At 44.3% G+C, this 19322-nt stretch overlaps 2 protein-coding genes across 4 annotated transcripts in view; one reads left to right on the forward strand and one right to left on the reverse strand.

Moving 5' to 3' along the window:
- The first annotated feature begins 782 nt into the window (after positions 1-782).
- On the forward strand, positions 783-8941 carry LOC118796243 (sodium channel subunit beta-1-like). Of its 2 annotated transcripts, none has more exons than XM_036555046.1 (6): positions 783-2916; positions 5200-5366; positions 6721-6958; positions 7486-7627; positions 7922-8030; positions 8432-8941. In XM_036555046.1, the coding sequence occupies exons 1-5, from the start codon at positions 2865-2867 to the stop codon at positions 7986-7988; spliced, it is 666 nt and encodes a 221-aa protein (XP_036410939.1). In that variant the 5' UTR covers positions 783-2864; the 3' UTR covers positions 7989-8030; positions 8432-8941. The 2 variants fall into 2 exon arrangements, with proteins under 2 accessions (XP_036410939.1, XP_036410938.1); XM_036555045.1 differs by having other exon boundaries at positions 7922-7991.
- A 6061-nt stretch (positions 8942-15002) lies between these two features.
- The window catches only part of LOC118796281 (histone-lysine N-methyltransferase 2B-like), a 32244-nt gene continuing 27924 nt past the window's right edge, over positions 15003-19322 (reverse strand). Inside the window, exons 30-37 of one of the 2 annotated variants that reach the window (XM_036555095.1) lie at positions 19168-19266; positions 18582-18619; positions 17958-18095; positions 17093-17345; positions 16409-16516; positions 16221-16304; positions 15699-15828; positions 15003-15278 (exon numbers count right to left, since the gene is read on the reverse strand). In XM_036555095.1, coding sequence (XP_036410988.1) covers positions 15003-15278; positions 15699-15828; positions 16221-16304; positions 16409-16516; positions 17093-17345; positions 17958-18095; positions 18582-18619; positions 19168-19266 — 1126 coding nt within the window. Of the gene's footprint in view, positions 15279-15698; positions 15829-16220; positions 16305-16408; positions 16517-17092; positions 17346-17957; positions 18096-18500; positions 18620-19167; positions 19267-19322 lie in introns of both variants that reach the window. The other variant, XM_036555094.1, reaches the window with a different exon arrangement.

Genomic DNA, 19322 nt, shown 5'->3' on the forward strand with positions numbered 1-19322 from the left:
ACAATACACTGTAAATGTAGGAGATTTGTAAAGACATTTATATTTACATTTATTTAGCAGACGCTTTTATTCAAGACGACGTACAAAAGTGCACACAGTAAGTGTAGCGACGGTATGGGTACAGGATGTGTACAGTTCCACAATGAGACAGAAGTTCTCAGCTGAGAGCAAAGTCTGTTTAAGGGCGCAGTACTAGCTAAAGAAAAGCTTTTATTTTCTTGATGTTTCGGGGACAGCGTCATTTGGAGAAAGGTATCAGAGCCAACTCCTGTCCCTGCTGCCAGAGATAAATACTGATGAAAATTGAGTAAATAATGGAGTCAGTGCAGTCCCTGCTATTTATGCGCCATTAATTATAGGGCCATCTGGTTATTCTGTCGTTGTAGGGGACGGAGCAAGCAAGGAGCGGAACATAGTGATTAGGGAGCTAGCTTTGTGATCAGAGGGTTTCAGTTTGAATTCTGCATTAGTATTTTCATTGGTTTTCTCCTATGGAGAATTATGAAAGCTAAATTCAGTTATAACGTCAAATAGACAGTTTGTGTGTGTGTGTGTGGGGGGGGGGGGGGGGGGGTGCAATGATTAAATTTATTTTTCCAACTGTAATTACGATATTCTGCCTCTAAGGAATGATGAAAAGGCTCTAGTTAGCGTGATGAACAGTGTCTGGAGAGGGTTAAAGGCATGCTTGCCTAGTGCAATATGAATGGTGTCAAAACAGAAAAATTCTGCGACTACCCCTGCTCGTTTGTCCCCCTCTCCCCCTATCCTGTACCGCAATGCATCAGGAGAACCCTCTTCCCTGCCTCTCTCCACCTCCTCACATCTCAGGAGCTGAGGGAACGGAATTCTGCGAGAGGGCTGACACATCAGTTTTTCGCTGGCGTGCTTGTCTGTCGCCTCTAAAGAAGACCGATTTTTGAACAGGAAAAATACCAGCAATTCATGTCTCCTGTGCCAAATAGGTAGCATATTACTCAGCGGGAGCGTTTTGCGTTCGATCTGGTGTTTCCCCCTCTGCGACAGCTCCACATTACCTACGCCAGAGTTCGGTCACGATGACGGCTAGGCAGGCGCGTCTCTACGGGCAGTCTAAAGTTCATCAGAAAACATCTTTTACTTTACCGCAGTGAAAACAGAAGAACGAAGGATACGAAAAGAAAGATACGACTGGAAGGCCTTTCAGAAAAGGAAAGAGTAGAGTCGTCGAGAAAATATACAGCGCAAAAAAACGAACATAGATTGGGGAACGATAGCTAAAGGGCGCTCGGAGATTAAATACCTCTTAGAGAGAGGGGTCAATTAAATGTGTGTTAAGGAAATTTAAGAAACAACTGATTGACTCGGGATTTTTCGTTGATGTCCGGCAGTTATTCCGTTTGACCTCTGTCGCTGCGATTTCATTCTAACGTTAGCCCGGACTTATCGACTGTGCTCCTTTGTGAATGGATTCAGGGGTAGGCAAAATAATAACATTAGGTATAGAGCGTCAGAAACAAAGCCGCTTAGTCATTGAACAGGCTGCGCATTTGACTTTCAGAAAAATCGGTCGCGTTAAGTGAATGTCAGCTGTTTTCATTTAAGGGGGTATGCGGAAGGGACAACACTGGGCTCGTCTGTTTTGCTTAACAGTGTTATAGGCTTGTCGTATGCATGCTGATAGTAAGTTGATTAATGGTAACTAGCTTATAGATGCTATAATATATGATTATACTCTATATTCTAGTCGGCTAAAGCGTATTAGAATAAGCTTGGAAGACGAGGATAAGTAGTATTTTTCTTCCTCATTGCAACCGATGCAACCTCAGGGCTGCGATTTTCAGATCTCAGGGTACACATTTGAAAACAACTGAGTCACCTATTTACGCAAACAAAAGTGATTTTAAAAAATATAAATATAAATACAAAAAATAATTACATTGCATGCTATGTGAAAACTCAAGATCAAATATATATTTTATAAAGCAATAAGAGGAAAACAACGCGATAGCAATATGCATTTTAGCTAGAGGCTTTTACTGTGACCGACACTTGAGCCAAAGTGAGAAAAAGCACTTTGATTGTTAGGTTTCATGGTTTATACTGTTTATGCAAATTTTTGAAAACGGGCTGCATTTAATGAACCCGCTGAAGCATGTATTTGCACATGTACGCACACTTTTAAGACGCTATTCATTTATATCACGCCTTTAGAAAAAAACAGCCACACGCATGGCCAGAAATGACATCTTGCTGGCTTTTTTCTATTAATTAAACGTAACAGAACTCTATGTAAAACACATTTTGGTCTTCCAAAACTAAACACCAGGGCAGGGGCGGAAATTCAAGGTCCGTAGTAGGCCGCGGCCTCGGTACCATCACACACGGATTGCGGAGCCTTCATGGATGGACACTAACAATTGATTTATTCTGAGCATAGGAATCACAATAGTCGAGACATCTGAGGCCACGCGACTACTCATGGTGACTGAATTATCTTTGAATTTGCACATTGTTGGAAGCTGAACATTATACTGAGCACAAAACTCTGTGAGGTAGGCCTTACACCATCCGAAGGTAATACGGCTACGTCTATTGTGCAAGAGCCAACTTAATCTGGCTCCCAACCCTCTAGGAGGTTTTTTTTTTTACTGAGCAATGAAAGGAACCCTAGACAGATAATATTTTTTATCAAAAATATAAAGGCAAAGGATAATAACGCACAAAACAAACAAGAAACCAAGTGCTATAGTACTAAAAAGCCTATTTAGAAGACAAGACAGACGGATACATTTTTTTTTGCACAGTTAAGAGGACTGATAAGCATCGTGCGCTGCGCGGTTCAGGACCGTAAACTCGAGATCAGTGTTACTCTAACTGGAGGCATGACTGCACTGCGACTGCTGCTGTTACCGGCCCTGTTGTGCGCTCTCCAAGGTAAGGGAGCAGTCCTCTGATCGGATTACCAGGGACCGTGCTTTTTCGTATACGTGTATGTGTTAGAAACAAATAGCATGTAATGAATATGAAAGCACGAGCTCAGATTAGATGGTAAAACAAAGAGGCTACAAATGCCACTTTCAGTGTTGATAAATTGATATATTTTGCAGTGGTTTACAAATTAAGACAGTTTGTCAGTAACATCCTTGTACTTGTAACGGATCAACAATGCTGCATGGATAACGGGTTAAGCAGTGAGCCTCTGTTTTTGATCAAGCCATCGCCACTTCGGTAATCGGTATGCATATTATCTCTTCTTAGTTTCTTTGTGCGCATTTGCACGGAATACTATGGTAAAAAGGCATGCCTTAAGGAAAAACGACCTAAAGGGAAAATTAGAACAAAGCACACGATTTAAAGGTCGTTGACTGTATCTCCATGCACCATTTAACATACTGTTAATTTTTCTACGGTGCCAACTTGTTTAAAATGTTTACTGTAACATTTGGCATGATGCCGTTGCAATATGAGATGCCCAGATGCCTCATATTATGATCAGACTCTATAATTATGTTTATTTACTCATATACAATATACACTATCCCATACGAATTGCAACAAGCAATACATTTAGGTAAAGTGTTATCAGTATTTGAACAATTCAATATATTTCAATGTATTTTCATTCAATTCAATGTATTTTTCCCCACAATGTTATCTACAAAGGCTAGCATCCTCTGTGCAAGAGGAGTATTGCACTAGCAGGACAATTAACACAATGCTGAAACCCCTTTGGAATATAAAAATAGCACATCTGTCCCCTTGGACCACAATGATTGTACCTGTTCCAAATCTCTGAGAAAAAACTGTACTGGATCTAAGCGCTCAGGTATAACTTTAGATTATGTCACCAACTGCTATAGCTAGCATGGGTTGGTTGGTTACTAGTAGTGACAGGACAGCTGGGCTTCATAATCCAAAATGGTTGGAGCTGCCTTATATTAACCAACTGTGCTGTTTGGCTGTGGCCATCAAAGTCGTTTGATGCTGTAACAGTTTTAAACAAGTCATTGACTGGCAACTCATGGCAGCATCCATTATAGGGTTTGTGAAGATTCACCCTGCTGCCATTAGTTACAAGGTGGCAAAAACGCACATTATCAAATGCCTGTGGAGAAGAGCGAGAACTCTCACTTCTGACTTAGAAAAACTGAAATTTCCTCTAACATCCTATGGAAACAAACAAGAACTAGAACCTAGAAGATACCTCTGTAGGTCTTTCAAATGTCCCAACTCTGTAAATGGGTACCAGTCCAAGCAAACTTGCACAATCGCTTATTTCACAATCAGAAGTTTCAACACAGTGTGTTTTGTGCTTCATTCAAAATGATTCCAGGCCGGCGAATCATTCAGAATCATTCCACATCTGTATAAACAACAAGAACAAAAAAAACCCAGTATATTTTACACCGAGTGTGGACTGTCTGTTTGTCCATTATAGTAGAGGTCAGTGTCAGGTTTACAGCTCTGGTGCGCTGTGGGTGACAGAACGCTTCATTTCCCCACTCCCACACAATGCTCAATGCTGTAATCAGATAAGCATTGTGCAGCTGAACAGCAACAGCACTGTTTTGCATTAGCCCTGTTTTGTTTTAAAATGTCTCTCATCTCTCTGCCTCTTTGTCAGCCTCTCCCTATGTGTACCCTTTCCTCTCCCCCCTCTCTTGCTGTCTTCCTGTCTCATCCCTCTCTCCCCCTCCCTTTCTTGACCTCTCTTCCCCCTGTTCCTCCTGCTCTTTCTCCTTTTTTTGCCCCCCACCCCTCCTCTCTCTGTCTCTGTTTCCCTCTCTCTACGTCTTGCTTTCTCCGTTTGGACAAGCCAAGATGGTCGTCCTCCTTTTTCCCTTTCTAGGCCTGTCTCCTTTTCTTTTAACTGATGAACAGTGATGTTTGTTGAGTTCTGTGGATTATTGCTTGGGAAAAAAAAGGAGGCTTAAAAGTCGGCAGTGTAGCATAGTGGTTAAGGAGCAGGACTTTTAACCGAAAGGTTGCAGGTTCAATTGCCATCTGGGCCACTGCTGGTGAATGCTTGGGCAAGGTACTTAACCCACAGTTGCCTCAATGGATAACATTGTATAACTGTGCAGCTGTATAAATGGATAACATTGTGAAAAAACTGTAACCGATGTAAGTCACTCTGGGTAAGAGCATCTGCCAAATGCCAATTAATGTAATGTAAAAAAGTCAAGTCTCTCGCTGTCTCTCTTCCTCTTGCCCCAGTGTCCCTGTGCAATGCTGCCTGTGCAGAGGTGGACTCGGACACGGAGGCGGTGGCCGGGCGCGGCTTCAAGCTGGGCTGCATCTCCTGCAAGATGAGAGGAGAGGTGGAGGGCAGTGCCACTGTGGACTGGTTCTTCCGGGCCAAAGGGGAGTCCGACTACGTCCATGTGAGTAAATGAGCCCTACATGTCCTTAGGCTCCGCTCAGAGCGTGCTGGTGAACGCTTCAGACCACTTCCCGCTGAGAGGGATGTCCGCGCTGATCAGACGTGATTCGCTGACCCCTTGCGGCTCTGATGTGGTCACTGACCGTGGTGACAGAGTAGGGGTCAATGGACGAGAAAAATTAAAAAATATATGCTTATGCAATAGACGCGAAGGCCAAAAACCCACCTCCAAGCTGAGAATCACCCGCATGTTTCGTGATTAATAAGCTTGTCAGCTTAAGGAAAAATCATCGGCAGCTTGTCCCCTTTTACTTTTTTGTGTCTAATGCCCTCGCATTACAGTACCATTGAGCATGTGACACTAATGCAATACCATTGCCCAAGAGAACTTCACAGAGCTTGAAACTGTATGGATCAGTAAGAGAGTAATGGAAGAGGACTATAAAGCATTAAAAACAAGGAGATATTTAAACATGTGAGCATACATTTGGGTTTACATTACATAACATTAAAATGAGTTGATAGGAACTAATCTAATTTTTTTAGTCTGGTTTAGTTTAGGTGGTTGGACTGTGCCAATTCAGTTTGTGAACTGAAAGGCAAAGTACATAGATTATTAAAGCATAGGCCCTTGGCGGTAGTATTATATGGCCAGGATCAACAGGGTCAAACTGTAGGTGGGACACTGCCATTTGCCTGAGGCACCTCTAGTCACAGGAGAGTGAGGCTTCTGGAACCTCATAGTGAGCTACCGTGTGCTCTTAATCACTGAAGTGTCTGGACAAATCAGAAGAGTCCGTTCAAATCGGCAAGTTGATGACCCTTTTGGGGTTCATAGGCTTTACTGTCTGTGGAGAAGCTGACCAACACTTCTCACAAAATGAGCAGAACAGAAGGTCAAACATTCAAAAAAGCCAATAATTTATTTTTAAAGAGCAAAAAAAAAAAAAGAAGAAGAAGAAGAAAGTGCAAACGGTCAACAGAAACAAAATGAGCCCCCTGCTCCCCAACCACACACAACTGTATTTAATAGGCATTTAATTAGGCAGCTGTGGCTTGTTAACCAATGGGCTGGTTCCCATAGACAAAGACAATTATAATTACAGACATGGAAACAATTAACATTAAGCAGGATTCAATGCAATTGATGAAATGATCTCTTGGTAGGTTTGAATTTGATTGACAAAGTGCCCTTGAACATTTAACATCGTAAACGATTGACACAAGCAGTTAACATTGTTTCTAGGGGAGGTGAAGGCTCTCCACACTCGCTCCCATTGCTATGAGCTTCTGTTTAGGCAGTTAAAGTGCGTTAAAGTCATGGAAGGCGTGTAAAAGTTGTAAACCCTCCTCAGATATACAACTACGAGGACGAGACGCCCACCATCGTGGACGAGCGATTCGAGGACCGCGTGGACTGGAACGGCAGCAAGAAGACGACCGACCTGCAGGACGCCTCCATCTACATCCTGAACGTCACCTTCAACGACACGGGCACCTACCGCTGCCTGTTCAACCGCGTGCTCACCTACCCCTACTACGAGTTCCAGACCAAAGCCATCAAGTACATCCAGCTCTCCGTGGTGGCCAAGGGTACGTCCTCGCAGAGAGATACGCGCCGACACAAAAAGGGCTTTACAAATTGTTACATTTAGCAGACGCTCTTATCCAGAGCGTCTTCCAGTGTGAAAGAACAGAAGTGTATCCATTCAAGTTGAATAAGCAAATGACAGATCCCTGTGTGTCTGTGTGTGTTTGTGAGTGAGAGCACCTACAGCAGCATTTATACGATAATACTGAGGTGACTACATTCAGGTTGTCTGAAGATCTTAAGATCATATTTGTTTTGTGTACTATTGCCCTGTAATTAAAATTTTTGCAAATGATACATTCATTTTTATGAAAGAGACACTGAGCCATTTCCCATCAGTTTCAACACTTTTGAAAAAAATAAGGAATGGTACTACAGTCACTGCTTGACCGTAGACATCAGCCCAGAGTCAGTGCTACATAAGTGTGCTGATCTTAATATTGCACGGATGGGCTGACGGTGGCCACTGGCTATTAGAACGACACCTCCATGTAATATCGATGTTAGTGTGAACCTCTCCTCTCTCCAGCCACCAGGGGGACGGCGTCCATCGTGTCGGAGGTGATGATGTACGTCTCCATCATCGGGCTTCAACTGTGGCTGCTTGTGGAGATGATATACTGCTACAGGAAGATCGCCGCGGCGGGAGACGAGGCCCTGAGAGAGAGCGCGTGAGTGACCCCCGCCCCCTGAAACTGTCACCCCACACTCCTCTCCTCCTCCAGCACAGATGGGGGACGCATTTCCTCTGAGTCTTCCTCTTACCCCCCCTCTCTTGTTATGCCCTGGTCACACATGGTGAGATAACACTGACTTCCAGGGGATTCCTGGTAATCACCCACCCACCCTCCTCTTCCTCCTCCTCACAGCATCTATGGGAGGAACGCTGTGTCTGACCTCTGCTGTGCAGCAGCTCCACTAAGCTCCGCCCCTTGCTCTTCCCCTCCCCTCCTCTCCCCTTTCAGGGCGGAGTATTTAGCGATCGCCTCGGAGAGTAAAGATAACTGTGCGGGAGTGCAGGTGGCAGAGTAAGAGGTGGGTCTCCACGCAAGAACAAAATCACGTCAGTACATCGTAAGTACAGTACAGTTTTTCAAGCATCCTGTCTTCCTTCGACGTGACATAGTGTTGTAAAATAAAATGTAAAAAATAGACCATGTATTGCTACATCATATATTACATTACATTACGTTATTGTCATTCAGCAGACGCTCTCATCCAGAGCGACTTACATACAGTAGTAATACAGTTAGAGTTGTATCCATGTATACAGCTGGGCATTTACTGAGACAACAGCAGTGTCCCATCATCATGTGATTGACAGGAGTTCACCTGTGGTGAAATTGTGAAAGAGTTGTGGTGCGTGTTGAAGACCTGTCAACCATGACAGATGATGCTCGGTAACATCGAATGCAACCTCTTCCTCAGTGTGGCAGGCAATGCACAGCACACCGACGCACTTTTTGTCATTTCAGAGAACACTGCAGTACCCAACCACACCCTAAATTACCCACAGTACCCCCACATCTCCAGGGACCCTCTCCTGCATCGCCCGTCCACTCGATGACCGCTGCATGAAGATGTTGTGAACTTGAGGTCGTCAAGTGGACTTTCAAACGTCTCGTCTACTTCACCCTGGGATGAACTTCTACGGCATTAAAAAAAGACAAACAGAAAAGCATGATCACACCCTTTCTGTGTGTCTCCACACACTGAAAGAAGTATTAATGCAATAATCTTTGAATATGAGTAATATGAATTGTGTACAGAATTATGTACTCTTTGTGAAAATCTCCACTCTAAAAACAGTATTGTATTATGATTTTATTGACCTCCCAATTTACATGCATTAGCTAGTTGAATCAAATCACAGGGGTTTTAGACTAGAAAATGGGCAGCATTTAACAATGCAATATCTACTCTAAGGAGGCAACTATAATGTGTGTGTAACCACTGATGAGGGTGAGGGTGAGGGTGAGGGTGAGGGTGAGGGTGAGAGAGAGAGAGAGAGAGAGAGAGAGAGAGAGAGAGAGAGAGAGAGAGAGAGAGAGAGAGAGAGAGAGAGAGAGCAAGCAAGCAAGAGAGCACATGAGTAAAAGAGAAAGGACACAGATCGGGGGGCGAGAGAAAGACTTTTTTGTGGGGTGACTGCTATTAAATTAGTATGTCTGTATCTGTGTCAGTAAATATCTCTGTCTATGCATAAATTAACTAAATTTGTAACCTACAGTTGAATGCTCTCCCCCCCTCGGTGGGTGGACTGTAAAATGTTATCCGTAAGTTTATTGGACCCTTCTCACAGTAACAGTGTAATATATATATAGTATGTAATATATCATTTATATGAATGTAGATGCATAATGTATTGGAAATCCCAGCCCTGAGCCGTTGGACGCTATATAGTGGCATATCAGCACCATACCTCCATCATATGACAACGTTATGCTCCAGGACAACATGTGCTTCTCATTTTCCCTCTATTAGTCTCTTGCATGGACAGCTTAAGTTTGCATTTTGTTTGCAGTCCAGGAGTTACTTTATCTTGCAGCTAAGTAAATAAAAGCCTGATAAGCAACTGTACAATGCAAAATATAAGGGATGTGTATGTCACACACGTACAATTGTGTATTTTTTTGCCTTGAAATATAATTCAAGTTTGCACTTTTAAGACTGTAGACAAGCATGAAAATCCTGCTTGCCACTCAAAGTAATAAACTTGCATTTAATAGCCGTACTGTAGTTCTAGAGTGTATGTACAGTATTGTCACAGTATTGGTTTTGTTTTACAGCTGTCTGTGATGTGAAAAATGAAAGGACTTGCATGCCTTAGTCTTTCACAAGTGCCGGGGTAGAATGGTATCGTATCGCAGCTGAAGAGCTCCCAAGGACTATATCCCTTTCAGTATGTGACAGCTCTAAGAACCAAAAAGCCAGTGATTTAGACTCAGGTTGTGAAGGGATAAAGTTTGAGGAAAGTTTGAGGAAGCTCTGCCGAGATACAGCAGTATGTGGATTTCACTTGTGGTCCTGCGTTATTCCTTTGAGCTGCAAATTCACAGCCTCTCCCTTCATCATTACAGTCACTTGTTTGTTGAAACGAAGCGTTGGTGTATTTTCATTGCCAGGTCTGAGAACAATGGCGCTGTTGTGTAAATCCCCATGCTTACAGGGCAGCTAGATTGATGGTTATTAAAATGTCCGTGCAGGTGGAAAGTGGAGTCTATTCAGGGGTAAGATATTAAGGCAAAAAAATGACATTTATTTATTCTTCGCAAATCAGTGAGTTCCATTCCTGAAGCAACTTTGCTTTATGCACTGATATACTTCTTAGTGTTTGGAGTTGAGTATCTTTGTCCATGCCTGATCTTTCCTCTGCCAAATGCTAGGTGCTTAAAGAGTAGCCAGTACAGTGCAGCAGGTGAAGAACGATTCGTCACTGCAGAATACGGTTCTGTGACTGAAATGGAAATCTTTTGGTAGACTATCGAATGATGTAGACCAATCAGTTTTATTTTGAAGTGAGGAGAAAGTGAGGTGGTGAACTGATCAAGGAAAGACGTGACTTGCTCTGCATTTGGAAAAAAAAAAAAAAAGTTACACTAAACACAAACCTATATCCAATGAAAATAAAGTTCCACTGACTTCATTATCACATGGTATGGCGAGTAACAGATGCACATATTCAGCTTGTGTGAGCAGAATGGGGAGAGAGCACGAACCATATCTGATTTGGATCTACTCATATTTCTGATTAATTGCTGCTTTCAATGAGGAAAGGATTTTTTTTTCAGCATTAAATTTCTGTGGAAATGCCATATAAAGCCATTCAGTCGATTCATGGAAAGTTTTCTGGCTGCTGCTGCACAACTGTTGATAAAAGGGAAATTATGGGGAAAGATTTTATCCACCCACAACAAATTAGTTGGCAAGATGTTTGGTGAAAAGCGTATTTCTTCACACAACCATTATGAATCGGGAGAATGTCTGATCAGCATTATAAACTATGGGATCCAACAGACCTATATTTGCATTTACTTAATTCGACTTTACAATGATGTGACTATTAGCGCTGAATTATTATAGGTATTGTACAGGTTTTTCTTCATTTCCTCTGAACAACACATCTGCTTCTTGCTTAGGACTCAGTAAGTCTATCTGGAGAAAATTTGAATCCAATGTTTATAATCATCCAGACATTTGTGTAGAAAAGGCATCAGGTATAGCATTCATTATCGGGTCCCTTTCCACTCTGACAGAGGCAGTTCCACTACTATGATCAAAGCTGAAACTAGACTGAAAATTTTCAACAAGGCTATATTTACTGAAGAAAAAAAAAAACCTCAAAGACAATTTACCCAAAAATGAGTTGGGGGTACACAGATTTACCTGTCCTCTACGCCATAACAGTCTAAGCTCTAACAGTATTTAGAAAACTAGTCTGGTGCAAATGAATACATATTTTGTTCAAACATCTTAATCTTTATTAAGCAAATAACATCATAAATAAAAAAGTGCATAGAAAATTTGAACAGGTTTAGAAATTTGTATACAACTATGTACAGACAAAGGTTTCCTTTATACATGGTAACAGAGCCAAGGGTCACTGATTTTTGTCCTAAATTGTTTTCCTCTTTAAAACAAACCTACATTGGTACACACAGCTCACAGACAGTACTCAGGAGAGATCTTCACGGTAAAGTCAAGTTTATCAACATTTGCATCCTTCATTGCACGCTCGGGCTGGTAGTGCAGGAAAGGTTGAGAGACCGAACAGTAATTCTACATTTGCCTTCTTTCCATCTCTGTGAGCCACTGAGGTAGAGTCCCTGTGAGGAGCTGGCAGGTGACAGAGGACCGCAGTAACGCACCTTTGCCAGCATTTCGGGGGGGGGGGAAGAGAGAACTACAGGACAAATCCGCAGTACTGCCTGACTCAGTCACATCAGACAAGGGCAGGGCAATCAAGATAAGTCTGTCTAACTGGTTGCTCGTTCACAACTTGGTGGTCACTGTGATCTCAACACTCATATATATATATATACAGTCAACTCATAACTGCGTACACTCCGGACTGAAGCAGGGCTTTGCACTTAGCTGGAGTATGCAGGTTAAGAGGAGGAAGTGAAGTCAGTGTGATTACAAATGTGAGGCAGCATGCTGTGCACCAAGACTAGCATGCAATTATAGGGAGTTGACTGTAACCACTGAGAGCGTACTTTGAAATGGCTGTAATGGCACAGGGAAGTTAAGCTAAAAGTTCTTTTGCGTTTCTCACTCTGTTAATGCTACAAACCCTTGATTCCTGCTGGTATTCAAAAAAAAAAAAAAAGAAAATCTATATCAAAAAAGGAAAGAAAAAACCTGGCTCAATACAAGACCTTTGTTTCTACGAAAGGATACATCACAAAATATTGCTGTTTTCCCAACCCTAAGCACAACCACTTATGTTCAAGTACAGGGAAGTAAAGAAACTCATATCAAGTACAAAGAACTAAACGAAATAGGAAATAAACCATGGTTTCACCAGCACCTCATATATTTTATAATATCTATATAATATCTATCTATATATATAATATATATATCTATCTATATATATATGAATATATATATATGAATATATATATATGAATATATATATATATATATATATATATATATATAGATAGATAGATATACACACACACACACATTATATATATATGTGTAATGTAATATTACACACACTGTTGGTATACAGAATAAAAAAAGAATAATAACACCCATCCCAGGCACAATGTGCCCAACACAGACTTAATGTTTCACAAGTCATGAGTTTGAACATATACATTAAAAATGAGCTGCTCTATGAAATACAGAAGCAATCTTATACACACAATGGCTTTTCAAATGATGGACATTTAAGTCTGAAGTTCTATGTACAACTGAGTAATGTGTAGTCAACTGTAAGGTGCTGAATACTTCCTCCCCATAAGTAGCCAATGTTGCTGTATTACCAGAAAAAGTACCCCTCTTAAATAAAGTAGTCTTAAAGAGCTTTCATCAAGTCTTAAACTGCACTGTAAACCACCATAGGACAGGATGCTGATCAGATCCTGTGCCTGTTATTTTACTGCTTCTAATATGAAAGATTGGCATCCCTTTTCCTAATGCATTGCCAGTGGAAAAAAATGTCCAAAATTGCACTCATCCACACCCCAAACTGAAAGAGCAACACTCACAAACCACAAATATAAAACAGCACATCTAAGTGCTAAGCTTCTGTTTGCTGCCCAGCTGAGTAACAACAGGGAACTGGTGGTCTATATATCCTTTCACTTCACTCAACCAGTGAAATCTGGACTGGCTATTGATAACGGCTTTATTCTTCCTTTTCAAACAGGGCTCCTTGAACAACATGGAAGGGATACCAAAAAATGAAACAACAATAACTGGAATTATGCAGTAATATAGCCAATGACCTCAGTGATTAATAATATCTGTAAAGTACAGTAATATCATATCACAAAAATAGCATGTGTTAGTTGGAGGGGACTCTTTTCCACGTGGAGATCCAGACTTATAAAAAGGTTAAAAGATATCCCTCACTGTGGTGAAAACTGCTGCACTGAACACATAATCACATTAAAAATTCCCACCAATTTCATCTGCAGTGGTGTGAAGACAGTGCCAGCACAACTAAACGACACAGTATGAGACAAGTACTCTAGTTATTATTCGGTTTCTACACAAGGTATTACAAGCAGAGTGCTGTTCTGCTCAGACCAAAGGGTGCAACACACACAAGCGATACGTCAAAGGGAACATTTTTGGTCAACTTTTTTTTTTTTTCGGGGGGCAAGGGGGTTACTGTGACGTACGGCTCAGATTAACGGAGGAAGCGATGGCAGAGGAAGTTGCAGAGAGGTTAGGAAACGGGTCACAAACCCTGAGCGAAGACAAGCCGGACAACACGACACCACTTTTAGTCCTGAAGAGACGCAGGGTTGAGACACAGCAGTGAGGAAACCACTCAAGGGTGCCGAAAAATGGCAAAGTACACTAAATGTGAAAATGCCTCGGGTTCTGCACTGGAATTCATGCAGCACGCTATGAATTAGAAATACAATAATAATAATTACAAAAAAAAAAAACAAAAAAAAAACAAAACAAAAAAAAACGAAACACCTACCTCCTACAACAGACAACGCAATGAAAACAGACAAGGGCAAACACAGCTTAATCCTTAAGAGTAGGACATTTCTTTGTGGTTAAAAACTATGAACTATGAGTCCCTATGTGCTGGTTTTTCTGAAGGAACTACATTAAACAGCCTAGGGAGTCTTTTTTTTTTTTTTTTTTTTTTTTTAGCTGTGTTCCACGAAAAGCCTCAGAGTTCTTTCCAGGCTGGTGCTGAGGGAACGCACCTGGACCCGTAGCCACACCGAGCTGCTGTCCCGTTCTGAGCCTCCCGCTGCCTTAGACCCGCTTTATCCAAACTCAGAAGTGCTCTTTTGGATGATTCTGGTGTATCCCTGAGAGGACGCGGAAAAAGAGCCCGTTTAAGGACAGCGTCCGCATCAGTCTGCGGGCGACGGCGCGGTGGGAGTCTCTGCAAGGAGAAAGGAGTGCTGCCGCGCGTCAACATGAACAGCCACCGAATACAGTGACGCGCAGGAGCGCGAGATGTGTGCTGACGACCAAAGCAAAACCGGAATGCCCCAGTCTTAGTTCAGAATACTCTGTGAGGGAAAACAACACCTTGGTTCTATGGCTGCTTGCAGGCTGCATGGCTTACGACTCGGGAGGCAAGGGCTGAGTGTAACCTTCTCCCCCCAACGGCGACATTTACCATCCTGCATTGTCTCAAATCTTCTTCCCTTTCCCCGCTCACTTTGTGGAGGAGGAGCCACCACTGGTGAGTTGCTGCCTCTGGATGTTACTGCAGATTCTCACACCCTGTCCCCCCCTCCCCCCCCCGCACCTGCTCCCAGCCCAAAGCCCCCCTTTGTGCTCCGACGCCGGGCCCCTCCTAGTTGAGGAAGCGTCGGCAGCGGCGGGCCCCTCCTAGTTGAGGAAGCGGCGGCAGCGGCGGGCCCCGCAGTTGCAGCTGAGCTTGCTGCTGTCGTCCTCGATGGGGAACTTGTAGTCGTAGGTGAGCTCCTCGCCGCGGTAGATCTTGCGCAGGGCGAAGATGACGATGTGCTTCTGGCCCTCCACGTGGATGACGCGCGAGTAGCAGTTGGGCTCGCACGAGTGGTTGATGAAGCGCGCCGCGTTGCCGTGCATGGTGGCGTCCACCACGTCAAAGTCATCGATGCGGAACATGTAGCAGCCAATCCCCTGCGGGGGGGCGGAGGATGAGAGAGGGGTCAGAGGAGGAAGAGAGACAGACAGAAAGTGGTAAAAATGGAAATGGATCAAACGTAAAAAGTCATATCTGAAAGTATGCAGACATAGTGGGACTTAGACATAACAGGGTCGGGCAGTGTAGCAGAGTGGTAAGGAGCAGGGCTTATAACCAAAAGGTTGCAGGTTCGATTCCCTGCTGGGACACTGAAACTGTACCCTTAGGCAAGGTACTTAACCCACAACTGAGTCAGTAAATATCCAGCTGTATAAATGGATAGCATGAAAAAATTGTAACCTATGTAAGTCGCTCTAGATAAGAACATCTTCTAAATGCCAGTAATGTAATGTAATGACTGAATGCATCTTCTAGTTCGTGCATCTCTGCGTTTACCCTGACTAAAGCAGTCTCACCTTGCTGTCGTAGTACTTCTCCCGTTTGTCTGTCAGCACGGCCCGAATGACGATGCCGGAGTACTCGATCACCATCTCCCCCGCGTCGATGTTGCGCTTGCAGAACAGGCCTCGCCCGTGGATGGCAGACCTGAGGTACGAGACCGTTATCGGATCAGCGTCGGGTACGCGCCCTCCTCTGAAGCCTCAGTTACACTGCAATCCAGCCCAGCTATCGGCTGAGCATTTGGATGCAAGCCCACCCACATAGCAGAGCCAGAGGAAATAATCAAAATAAGACCTTAGTTTCTACAAAAAGATAAAACACAAAATATTGCTGTTCTCCCAACCCTAAGCACAACCACTTATGTTCAAGTACAGGGAAGTAAAGAATCAAGTACAAAGAACTAAACAAAATAGGAAACAATCCATGGTTTCACCAGCACCTCATAATGTTTTTGCCCCTCTATTCTCAATACAAACCCCGGGTCTGACTGGCCAGGCTGTGCTGGTTAGGACCAACAGGACCGCAGTGCTTCTCACCTGTACACCCCCACCGCCTCCTTGGACGTCTTCTCCAGGTGTCTAAAGCGCATGGCCATGGGCAGCTCCAGGCTCGTAGCGCGCCTGAGGAGAGAGGGAAGAAAGGGGCGCGGTCACTCCACAGGCGGGTCGCGGATACGGAGGGAACGACTCTATTAGCACGTGTTCTCGCGCCTCACCGTCCCCACCTGGTGGACTTGAGCGGGACTTCGTCCTCCTCCTCGTCGTACGGCCCGATGTCAGGGAGCTGCCTATGCTGGGAGGCCAGGAAGTTGAACATGTCAAAGGTGGACTTCCTGTTGAGGGGTAAAGGGGGAGGATGAGTGATGCTGCACAGAATAACACACACACCTTCCCAATGCGATAACGTGAGCAAGCGTAACACGACACGCGGATTTGTCAAACTGGCATTTCGACAATGAGCAGGGCACCACACAGCCAGCCTTAACAGGGGCACAGTGCACAACCATCACTCCTTTTTAGGTTTATCCTGTTAGAAAGCATTTTTACGTGCAAGTTACTCCTTATAAATGAAGTATGACCTGCCCTTATTATCTTTTCAGTGTTAATTACTTTCAAAATACATTGCCAGTTATGCATCCTTGAAGAGAATGCTAGCAAAACTGTTAATATAATTGTCAAGAACTGATGACACGGTTCAAAGCTATCAGAGCCCTTGCTGAAGCTGATAAATCCAACTGACTGGAAATGTATTATTTTCCCACATACAGTATGTTTATCCACTGTTTACGTGGCCAGACAAAAAGCCGAAACAACCATCAGTTTTGTACGGAATTTAGGTCTAAAGCAGTGTATCCACCAGCTGTCTTCCCGCAGCGCACTGCAGCAGCGTTCTCGGGGGCCGCGCTCACCGCTGGTGGACCTCGGAGCGGGCGCAGCCGCTGGGGTTGATGGGAAGCTCCTCCTCCTGGTTGTCCTGCTGGTGGAAGCGGAAGCTGTGCTGCTGGCAGCGGGAGGCCCCCCGCAGCTGCTCCACCAGGAAGATCACAGCGTCGTGCAGCACCCCCAGCATGCGGGCCCCACTCATGCCCGCGAACGACAGCTGCTTCAGCCTGTAGCCCGCCCGCGCCTCCTGCACGCCCTCCACCACCGCCCGCCACGCCACTGCGCCACGGGAGATGGGGACGCACACGGAATTAACGGGGGAGAGGGGGGAAAAAAAAAGCATCTTAAGGCATGTGACCACATAAGCAACACTGATTTGGCATACATGAAGCATCTTCCTTGTGAAATGGATATGCCATTTGACTCAACTGCCCAAGTGTATGTTTGGACATATTTTTACTGCCAAGTGCACTACATTGGTCAAATCTGTATCTGACCGCTCTTTCAGACAGAGCCCCCATGGCTATGCACGCAAATTATTTCACAGAGGGACCGTTTATGGATTCCAACATTGAGCCCATGAAAGGAGGATCTCTTAATCTGACAATGCCTGTTCATAATGAGGTGCTTCTAGCATTTTCCCAAGTGCCCAGATCCAATGAAGTTCTACATGCATTGGACCTTTCGTAGAAGATACAGGCCCACATGCCAACTCCATTGTCATGTAAGGAAACCAGAGGGTCACGTCAGATCAAAGGGCATGTTGATCTCACAGGTGGCCTCATATCATAGAAAATACCTAACAGGTGTTGCCCACACTGGTCTTCATTTCCATTCACAACTATAATTAGCTATATCAGGGCAACAGCCCTCTCCTGTCCCCCCCCTTACCCTCTATACTGTCTGCCTCCACGCTGAAGCCGTCCTCGCTGGTGATCTCGAAGCGCAGGTGGGGCTGGTCCTTGCTGGGGGGGCTCTCCTCGTCCTGCTCGGGGGGCGGTATCTCGTCGTCCGAGCTCGCACTCTCACCTGTAAGGAGGGCAGGCAAGGAGCAGGTGAGCGGTTAAGGAGAACCGCCTTGAGTCAGACACTACAGGGCCTGGCAGAGACACGTTAGCTTAATATGGCAGCTCATGCACACAGCTGCACAGCGCTGCATTTAGCCAAACAGGCATACAGTGACATACATGGAAAGACACGGCCACATGTGCACAAAACATGGGTGGGGAGAAAGACGAGGCAGACGAGGCAGACGAGGCAGGCAAGGCAGGAGGGGAAGCGGAGGCAGGTGAAGCCTGGGAGGAAGGTGAGGCAAGGAGGCAGTAGAGGAAGTGAGGACAGGTGTAGTGGTAGAGGCAGGTGAGGCAGGAGAGCGAGATGAGGGTTGCAGGAAGGGGGGGGGGAGAGAGAAGTGGGAGAGGCTGGAAGTCCCACTTGAGAAATTGCTGCTGTCAGTCAGGGAATTGCGCCTTGCAGAATCCCAGGCTCGCTGTCTGCTGTGGCTAATGTTGTTACCTCGGGACACAGAGGACAGACGATCCCAGGGGACAGGTCTGCGGGACACAGCGAGAGGTAGGTCAGAAAAGAGAGGCCGTTTCTGTCCGCTGTAAAGCACATGGTATAGCACCACCAATCACTTCTCTGTGTAGCAGAGACACTACCACTGTCACATAATGAATCCATTCAGTATATGTATAAATACGACTGTAAAATGCAATTATTTTCAACCTGTGAGCTAACAAAATGTACAAGAGACCCATCCCTCAGTGATCTGAATGGTGCAAGGTGCACATAATTGCTATTGAGTTCAATGGATGAGAGCGTCTGACACAAACTCCGCAAAGGCGCCTGGGATTCTTAAATACTTGGAGGTTTCATTTAGGATTTTACAACTCTAAAAATCTAAGGCTCCAAGAGCAAAACCATCCATTTTGTCATGTGAGACTTAGGCTTTGTTCATTAGGGCAGGTAAAGCATAGAACCTCATTAAAATTGAGGTGATAAGTCTGGTTTTCACCCATTAAAACCCCACTCTAAGAAATTAAAATTTGACATTTTCCAGAATAAGTGATTGTCATTCAAGGAACATGTTTTTGGTTACCTTGTGTTTTCAGAGTTGTTGCAGCCATCTTCCCTAAGCTTGTTGAGGTCCAGCTCCCCTTTTGCAGTTGGAGTTTTCATACGGACGCCCGCAGGTTTGCTGGAAAATAATGCATGTCTTACATGTAATATAACCTAATATAAACAGCCTCAACA

Source organism: Megalops cyprinoides, chromosome 21, assembly GCF_013368585.1.
Source record: "Megalops cyprinoides isolate fMegCyp1 chromosome 21, fMegCyp1.pri, whole genome shotgun sequence".
In the NCBI taxonomy this organism is placed as follows: Eukaryota; Metazoa; Chordata; class Actinopteri; order Elopiformes; family Megalopidae; genus Megalops; species Megalops cyprinoides.

Coding starts and splice junctions, on each gene's coding strand:
- LOC118796243 (XM_036555046.1), top strand. CDS start 2,865: ATGACTGCACTGCGACTGCTGCTGTTACCGGCCCTGTTGTGCGCTCTC. Junction 2,917..5,199: donor CCTGTTGTGCGCTCTCCAAG/GTAAGGGAGCAG, acceptor CTCTTGCCCCAG/TGTCCCTGTGCAATGCTGCC. Junction 5,367..6,720: donor GGGAGTCCGACTACGTCCAT/GTGAGTAAATGA, acceptor AACCCTCCTCAG/ATATACAACTACGAGGACGA.